At 41.1% G+C, this 9,708-nt stretch overlaps 1 protein-coding gene across 3 annotated transcripts in view; it reads left to right on the forward strand.

The window, feature by feature from the left end:
• ZFYVE28 (zinc finger FYVE-type containing 28) overlaps positions 1–853 on the forward strand; it is a 321,166-nt gene extending 320,313 nt beyond the window's left edge. For all 3 annotated transcript variants that reach the window (XM_032781069.2, XM_032781072.2, XM_032781073.2), the window contains one exon: positions 467–853. In XM_032781069.2, the coding sequence (XP_032636960.1) occupies positions 467–598 (132 nt within the window). In that variant the 3' untranslated portion in view covers positions 599–853. The remainder of the gene's footprint in view (positions 1–466) is intronic.
• The last annotated feature ends 8,855 nt before the right edge of the window (positions 854–9,708 follow it).

Here is a 9,708-nt window from a genome sequence, read left to right on the forward strand (position 1 = left end):
CCTGCACAATGCAGGCCACAAAATCTAACCCACCCACTCCTGTAACAAACCCCTAACCTATGTCTGAGTAACCGAAGTTCTCAAATCATAGTTTAAAGACCTCAAGGTGCAGAGAATCCTCCAGCAAGTGACCTGTGCCCCACACTGCAGAGGAAGGTGAAAAACCTCCAGAGCCTCTGCCAATCTGCCCTGGAGGAAAATTCCTTCCCTACCCCAAATATGGCGATCAGTTAAACCTTGAGCATGTGGACAAGACTCACCAGCCAGCACCCAGGAAAGAATTCTCTGTAGTAACTCAGATCCCCCCACCCCACCCCAATCTAACATCCCATCACAGACCATTGGGCATATTAACTGCTAATAATCAAAGATCAATTAATTGCCAAAATTAGGCTATCCCAGATTTAGTCATGTCAAATACAAAAAAAAAATGTAAAGTGCAATCAATCTCTCTTGTATTTTTCAGATCTTCTGCTCTCGCTGTTCTTCCCACTCGGCTCCATTACCTCGCTATGGTCAGATGAAGCCTGTCCGTGTTTGCACTCACTGTTACATGTTCCATGTCACTCCTTTCTACAGTGACAAAGCTGGTATCTGACATAATAAACTAGTGATGTACCTATTGGAGTCTTACATGGACTGATATTACATTTGATCTAAGCCAAGAATTAACTTGAAAGAAGGACCTTGGGTGGGCATGTAGGCTTTGACATCCATTACTATAAATTTTGTACAGGCAGTTTTTATTGCATTTTATTAAGCTGCTAAAGGGAAGCATGAAGCGTCTGTAGCTGTTAGGCTACAGTACAGTCTTCCATAAACAGGGGCGGCTTTAGACATTTCGCCACCCCAAGCACGGTATCATGCCACGGGGGGCACTCTGCCTGTCGCCGGTCCCGCGGCTCTGGTGGACCTCCCGCAGGTGTGCCTGTGGAGGGTCCACTGGAGCCAGAGAACCAGTGGACCCTCTGTAGGCATACTGTCGAAGACACCCTGCCTGCCACCCCCGCAGAGCCAGCAGAGCGCCCCCCCGCGGCATGCCGCCCCAAGCACATGCTTGGCATGCTGGGGCCTGGAGCCACCTCTGTCCGTAAATTTCTAACGTTAATGTTACAATGCCATATGTAGAATTAAACATACTGCGTGGAAAGAAATTGGGCTCGGAGAATTGAACAAATGTTGCTGCTTATTTTATATATTAAGAACAGAGTAGGTGGTTGACTCTAACTTACTCATCATAGCAAATCATTTCCAAAGCTAGGACACTTCTGCATTCACTAGTGTTCTAGGATGCTTCTGAGCGTGAAGGTCAGCTCTTTTCTGCTGATTTGCTATTTAGCTTTTCCATTACTTCATATAAGCTACCTAAGCTAACATTAATTGAGGCAAAATATTTCAAACTTACATTCAGTATTCATGTAGGCAAAATTCTCTTTGAACCAAATAGGAAGAACTGAAGTTTCCAGAGCAGTACATTTCTGTTGCCTTTCATTTATTCATCACAGCAATAACTCAGTGTCTTCTAAAAATTAATTCTTACATATTTTAATTTAATTCTATATAATTTGTGAGATTTGAAGTTGTTTACATGTAGCATAGTTCAAACCAATTCCTGGTAATCAAAATATAACATGAGAGACTTTGGTTTGCAATATCAGTAATAAAATACTAAAAAACGGCTCCAGAGGAAATAGTCAACAAATTAATGAATTACTGTTAAAAAAAAATATATATATATACCGGTATATTTTTGAAAAAGTTAAGCACTATAGTGTCACATGTTACAGAACTTATCCCAAGCTGTGTTTTTTAAATTTTTTAAATGATTATCTAAAGGCAAACATTAAACAATACTGTATATTTTTATTCAAAAGGTCTGAAATATTGGCCTAGCATCTGAAGTTTCTTATCATCCATAGCTGGCTGAGTAATTTTATAAAATATTTCATACTCTTACTTTTAGATCACCCTGCTACCACCTCAGAAGATATTTACATTTATTTTAATCACCATGGCTAGATTTTGGTTCTCCTTGGATTGGAAAAAAATTCATAGATTCACGCAATGATCTTGCACAAAGAGCTGTGTGAGTACTGGATTTTCAAAGGTGTTTGGACATGCTTTGAGTAGCCACATTAAAAGAACAATGCAGCGTGCTGTGGTTAAGGAGGAAATTATAGCAAGAGCTTTTTGTGGTATCCTGTTTGGTGACTTGCAGTGTTACATGGTGTTTCAAGCTGACAGAAAAGATAAAAAAAGTTGTTTGTGCTATTTTGCTCAAGAAGTGTCCTCATTTAAAATGATAAAGCAAAAACTGGTTAGTTTGTGTGTGTGTGTACACATTCCCTTTGCTTTGTGATTTTTTTTATCCAATGCAAATGAGCCATATAAGGGTATACATCTTGTTGAAATTGCTGCCATATAAATCAGATTAAACAGCTCCACTAATTTATGAAATGCACAAGCCTTATGAAGCTAGCTGTGGGTAAATTCAGCTGTGGGATGTTCTCCTCACTTATTTGTATATATGTTTTTTGCAAAGTCTCTTTCACATAATCCTCAAATTGGAATGTCACCATTCACCAGAGTTTAGCTGGCTCAGGGTGGGTAGCTTAGATGTGAGGTGGGTCGTATGGTACAAGCAGTGATACTTATTCAGGCTTAAATCTCAGGCTTCACATTGCAATGATTATTGCAGTTTTATTTTTCGAGAAACAACAAATCTAATGCTTCTTTTATAGGATGAAAAAAATAAAATGCAACAATCTTCAATGGTGAAATAAATATGCACAAAAATTGCTTCTGTGGAAAAAAATCTCATTTAATGGACTGAATATTATTTATTCAAGCTTGTTTTTATTTTGTAAATGCTGTAATTCATAATCATTTCCATAAATATGATATTTAAGGATCTCAGACATTATAGTTTCTTATGTAAATACAAACTCCTATTTCTCTTACTGAAAAGCACAATGACTGTATCGATACTAAAATGCATTTGCCTCAAGGAAGACTTTCGTCTTGTAATCTCTTCAGATAATTAAAATGTCAAGACTTCCTACTTCTATGTGCTGGATTGCTGTTTCATTTATTGGTCGGTTTACACACAATGACAGTTGACATCCTGTCAAATAAATCAGTCTCAATCCATTCACACTGTACCCAGTTTATAGGTTACACAGGAGAAATAAAAGGTTTAAACTTTTAGGGAGAAATTTTCCCCTGTGCAGAGGGAAAGCGAAAGGCCTATTTACACAGGGATGAATTTCATCCTTTGAGAATGTGTTGTACTTTGTTATATGCAATGACTACTTTGCAAATTGGATATACTGGGTCAGCCTCTGTCAGATTAAAAGAAGAATCCATTCTATGAATGACCAAAATCTACAGTAAGAATAATCTTCCTAAGCGTATGGCTACACTGGCACTTTACAGCACTGCAACTTTCTAACTCAGGGGTGTGAAAAAACACCCCCCTGAGCGCTGCAAGATGCAGCACTGTAAAGCCTCAGTGTAATCAGGGCGGCAGCGCTGGGAGCACGGCTCCCAGCGCTGCACGCTACACCCGTAGAGGATGTGGTTTATGTGCAGCGCTGGGAGAGCTCTCTCGCAGTGCTGCCGCTCTGACCACACTCACACTTCAAAGTGCTGCCGCGGCAGTGCTCCCGCGGCAGCACTCCCGCAGTGCTGCCGCGGCAGCGCTTTGAAATTCCAAGTGTAGCCATACCCTTAGATTTACCTGAAGTGTTCTTTATGTATATGTCTGATGCAGTGAACAGCACAACATGTCAGTTGTGAAAGTTGTGGGAGTGCAATACATCCTGTGAAACAGATTTAAAATCATCTGAAAAATTATCTTTGGATGGCCCTTTTGCTCAATAAAAGCATGTTGTGGCCATGTAACCACAGCTCCTCAGGACTATAATAGTAATAAAAGTTGAACGGAGATGCTAACATTAACAACTAATGTTTGTATCTGTGGGCAATGTCACAGTTTCAGTGGGGTTAGTGTACAGAATATTTAGGGCCAAATAATGTTCCTACTGACTTTAGTGGAAGTTATGTATAACTTAGGGCAGAATTTGGTCCTAAAAGAGCATGTCTGTGGCATGCACAATGGTTCACAGTATGTCTAGGGCAGGAAACAAGGCAGTCGTGGATTTTTTCCCACAACCATGGTTCTATTCCTTCTTGCTTGCTAGCTTCTTTTGAAGGGGTCACAGAAGAGACTGGAAGTGAACAAAAGCAGCATTATCTTTGAAGGGCGTAATTCAGGTGGTCATGGACCTCTCCTAACAAGCATAGTACTTCTGTAACAAGGCTGGTTTCTGAGGAAGCCAAAGAAAAATTATGAAATAATTGTCTCTCCATGTTTATATTAATGAGTCATTGCTTCCTGATTGCTCTCATACGGTTGGTAAAGTGTGATGGGGTATCAAGGGCAACCTCTTGTCATGAAAGAAATAGGAATAAAAATGATACTTTGACTTCAGGGAGCTTCTGTTAGCCAAGAACCTCAAAACACTTTAAAAACACTAAGCAGGCCTCTCTACAGCCCTCCCCATAAAGAGGCGGAGATCAAATGGATGGGCAAAGAAGATGACTTTGTCTGCATGTTGTCTAAACAGAAACAGGGCAGAGAGAGAGAGAGAAGAATATTCTAGGAGGATATAACAATGGCCTGAGTGGGAGATATTGCTGTGGGGAAGAGTCAAGTACAATTCCACCACGATCTTCCCCTTGAGCTGGAGGAAAACAGCAGGACTCTCACTATCTTGTCCCCAGCTGAACTCGCTGTTAGATTAAACAAACTGGAAGATGCTGTGTCTGCATCCTTGGCCTCGGTTACCTTGGCAATCCTCTGATATTATCTCTTCACCACGTGCCAGGGCTGCAGCTCTTCATTCCATTGCAGGCAGGCAGAGACACTTTTATGCTTTCTGCTTCATCAAAATTATTGCTTAAACATCTTTATTTGTTATTACAAAGGGTTATGCTCCAGGGTCAGATCTGTATTTGTAGATAGGAATAAATGTTGTAATGTTTTGCTGAAATATGTTGTATATGACGAGGAATCTCCTCCCCGGGGAATCCTTTGTGCGCTGAGTCTTGCAGTCTCTTCCATTTTCAGTCATTTGTTTTCCCTTCCCACCATACACGTCTCTGTTTCTTCTGCACAGAAACTGGGCAGAATAGGATGCAACCTGCACTGGAGCTTATTAATACTACAGTTCATACAACTAGAGGCAATGTTACAAAGTGATTCAAGGAGCTTCCTTTCGTATTGCTTCTGTACAGTACACCTGCCAAACTCAGAGGTGCTGGATGATTCTGAATCTTCCCATTCATGTTAGTGCATGATGCAAATTCTAGACCATCTGGCTGGCCTGCTAGCATTGTCACCACTTAAAAAAAAACCCATATACCAACAATTGCCATACCAAGGTGTCTAAAATGCAGCACTATTTCCTTATTCCTAGAATAAGAGAGAAGGCAATGCCGGTATCTCAGATCCTGTGTGTTAACTGTTACTAAATACTTTATCACTGAGAACACTCTATTTTACATTAACTATTATTAACGCTGTGATGGAAGTTTCTCTTGCCTTTTAAAAAGGATATAAAAGATAAGAAGTTTGTTGTTTGGCTGTTTTTAACCACAGGTCTGTTCTCATCAGGGCTAAAATGTGATGATAATATTACCCTTAATAATCAGTATTATCGGAATCTGCACATAATTGCCTCTGTACAGGAAGCAGCCTATTCTCCGATAAGTAGGTCTGAACAATTTCAGGCATTAATTTCACTACTTGTTTTTATGAACCATGAGGGATCTGAGTCCAAAGCACAAGCTTCCTCACTGACTTAAGACCTAAGTGAGGAAAAATAACTGACATTCTGTCAGAGGACACCTCCAGTCACGGATCTGTCTCCACAATGGCAGCCAACCCATTGTGGATCTGATCAGGTTGATTGCAAAATAGATGGAAAAATCCTCGCAGTATGAAAGGTCTCACTGTTTCCAAGTGGAGGTCACCAGGACCCATCTGTCAGCCACTTCAAACAATTCTGCAAGAGATGGCAATTATTGTTCATATATCCCCATGGATACCAGAGACACAGTTTTAGTAGACAGACTCTGCCCTTACGCTGTCAAGGCCTATGCCTGAAAGCTGTTGCGTGGTTGCCATTTAATGGAAGTGGAAAACATTCAATATGCTGCTGGAGAAGATACTCAGCACGTTACAAGATTGGAGTTAGAGAAGGAACAATAAGAAATGTCTGACAAAAATGGGGAATATGGACTGATGAGCTGCACTGTAACATGGAAAGAGTCGGTGCGCATTTTGGCAACTCAGTATTAGGCCTGGATGTGCTGACAAACAATGTTTTGAGGGCCTAAAGTCAGGGAAAAGGGTGTGAGTGATGTTCACTTTGTATGGCCAGACACAGCAACCTTGAATAGCTGGGCAAAAAAAGTTCTAGTGTGTACTGGAAAGGCAGACAAGACCAGGCTTCTTGTTCAACTTTCTGTTAATCACCCCAGTCCCAGAAAGTGAAGTCCACACAACAGTAACACTGCAGACAAGCATTCATAGAGGATTTTAACACTTGAGTGTAGGTTAAACCCAACTGTTATTCCAGAAAGTGTTGTCTAGTCGCATAATAATACACGGTTCTTTACAGGACAATAAAAGACGTAATCATTGTCCTAAAGGGCTTATACTTTAAGTTCAAAGAAACACAACACAAATAACACATGTCCTAGGAAAAGACTAGAAAAGGATGGGAGACATGAACAGGCAGAGGAAAGGAAGTACTGTCTGGAGGGCTATGATAATTAGACTGTAGGTAAAGTTTTCAAAAGCACTTGTCTCATTTTCAAAAGAGACTTAGGAGTCAGTTGGCTTTAAGCACTTTTAGGAACCTAAGTCCGTTTGACTTTTAATGAGACCTAGATTCCTGAGTCTCTTTTGAAAAGGAAATTGAGTTTTGTAAGTCACTTGTGTGCATTTGAAAATTTTACACTGTACATTTGGAGCAGGGACCGTGGGCTAGCCACATACTCAGCTGGTTATCTTAAAGCAGCCCCACTGAAATCAATAGCTTCCAATGAAGTTCTTTAAAGTCAAATGAGCTGTTCTGATTCACACCATCTGAGGATTTACCCCATTATGTCTTTTCTTATGTTGTTGTCTGAAGCAAACTATTGGGCACTCAAATAATCAGTTTGCCTGTGGAGGGCATATAGTGCGTGAAGGTTGTTCAGGAGGGCTGGACAGAGAAAAGGAATTAAGTTTTTAAATTTTTTTCAAGATTTTGACATTTTACTTCCTCATTGGAGCAAAACCAAGACCTTCTAAATGTTGTCATGAAAAAAACAGAGCGAGCACCCCATTCCTGAACTGCCAATAGATGAGTTCCCTAACCACTGGACTATTCGGGTGGGGGTTGGTTTGTGTGTGCCTGTCTGTCTGTCTTCCCCTCTTCCCCTCCCTCCCCAAAATTCCATCCTGGCCCTGAGACTGATAACATTCCCACTAAAAGTTTTCATGTAGATGAATCGGCATTTTCCAACCATCCGCCCTTCCCCAAAATTGTTACAAAATTCTATTGTTAAGCAAGTTTCTTGTTAGTTATCCTGGAAGAGCCTTTTTGAAATACATAAATAGTTTAAATCACTTTCTTTGGCTCATCTGTGAAAAGTTAATGGGTAGTATGAGGATGTGCAAAGTTTTCTTCACTTGTACAAGTTCATAAATACATTTAAAAGAAAACAGCTTTGGGATTTCTCTAGTCTCTCAACTTTGGTAGATGAAAGAGGAAAAAATAGAGAAACTAAACAGTTCAAATGTCCACACTGTCAATCACTGAAATGTTTGATTTCATCTTGGGATTTTTGATTCTTGTAGCTGCTGCAAAGAATAACATTGATTTCTGATCTTCTCAGGAAGTGCTCTTTTTATCAGGGAACAGAAATGAAAAGTTTCAATTGAGGTTTATAAACCATGTCTCTTTAGGAGTAAAAGCCTTACATAATTTCATATATTAGTGCATAATGTTTCTGGAGAAAGCTTGCTGCATTCACCATACAAACCATTCAAACAAGGGAGTTTAAGTAATTTTTTCCAAGTATTTAATACCACTTGGGAAGCCCTGCTACATGGCCAGTCTTAACTATTTCACAGTTCCTTACTCCAGGGGTATTTGAAGTCACGTTCTCCAAACAAAGCTGGCATCTAGTCTTAAAACCAGGTCCTCCACTCCAGCAACATTGGACAAGTTTGCTGCATCACTGTTACTAAAAGATGGCTTTCTTGCTCATGATTGTTTACTGCATTCTCAAAAGCCAACATATTTTCTCAAACTTTGATCAGCATTGAGCTTCAGCTCTTAAAAAAACAAAAACAAAAACAGGAGACACAATAGACTCAGAATGTCTAAATGTGGATATGCCTCCTCATTTTTTCCTCTGACCATCTCTGAAACAACTTATCGATTATTTGGGCTGAAGGGAAGGCCATTGCAAATAGCTCCTGTCTGAAAACTTTAGGTTGTAAAAGTTTTACCTCTTAGGGTACGTCTACACTGCACGATTATTTCGAATTAGCTTAAACCGATATTACAAAACAGATCTAATAAAATCGGTTTAGCGCGTCCACAGTGGGATCCCGAAATCGATTGTTTGCGTCCATGGTCCAAAGCTACCATCGATTTCAGGAGCGGTGCACTGTGGGTAGCTGTTCCTCAGCTATCCCATAGTTCCCACTTCCGTGTTGAGAGCACAGTGCCTGATGGGGCAGAAAACATTGCCCCGGGTGGTGCTGGGTACAGCCTCACCCCTCCCTTTGTGAAGGCAGCAGACAACCCTTTGGCGCCTTTTTCGCGGAGTGCATTGAGCAAACGCCATAGCACAGCAATCTTTCCCTTTTTTTTTTCACGTGGTGGTGGGGGGAAATAAACTGAGGAGCTGTTCCCTGAACCACGCCAGACACTGTGTTTGAACCTACAGACATTGGGAGCTCAGCCAAGAATGCAAATAATTTTCAGAGACTGCTGTGGACTGTGGGATAGCTGGAGTCCTCAGTACCCCCTCCCTCCCTTCATGAGCGTCCATTTGAGTCTCTGGCTTCCCGTTACGCTTGTCACGCAGCGCTGTGTATCCTGGAGTTTTTTATTCAAACGCTTTGGCATTTCGTGTTCTGTAACGGAGCTGGATACAACAGATTTGTCTCCCCATACAGCGATCAGACCTAGTATCTCCCGTACGGTCTATGCTGGAGCTCTTTTTCGATTTCAAACTGCATCGCCAGCCGTGCTGATCAGAGCTCCACGCTGGACAAGCAGGAAATGTAATTCAAAAGTTCGCGGGGCTTTTCCTGTTTACCTGCCCGCTGCATCCGAGTTCAGATTGCTGTCCAGAGCGGTCAGTGCTGCACTCTGGGATGCCGCCCGGAGGCCAATAACGTCGATTTCCGTCCACATGAACCCTAATCCGAGTTATCACTATCGAATTTAGCGCTACTCCTCTCGTTTGGGAGGAGTTCCGAAATCGATTTAAGGAGCCGTTTAACTCGATATTAATGACGACGTGTGAACGGATACAGCGTTAAATCGGTATATCGGCCATTAAACCGATTTAAAGTCGCAGTGTAGACCTGGCCTTAGATCCCTGTTTATATTCAGAGACTCTGCTCCAACATGAAGT

The sequence above is a fragment of the Chelonoidis abingdonii genome, chromosome 5 (genome assembly GCF_003597395.2).
Source record: "Chelonoidis abingdonii isolate Lonesome George chromosome 5, CheloAbing_2.0, whole genome shotgun sequence".
Taxonomy (NCBI): domain Eukaryota; kingdom Metazoa; phylum Chordata; order Testudines; family Testudinidae; genus Chelonoidis; species Chelonoidis abingdonii.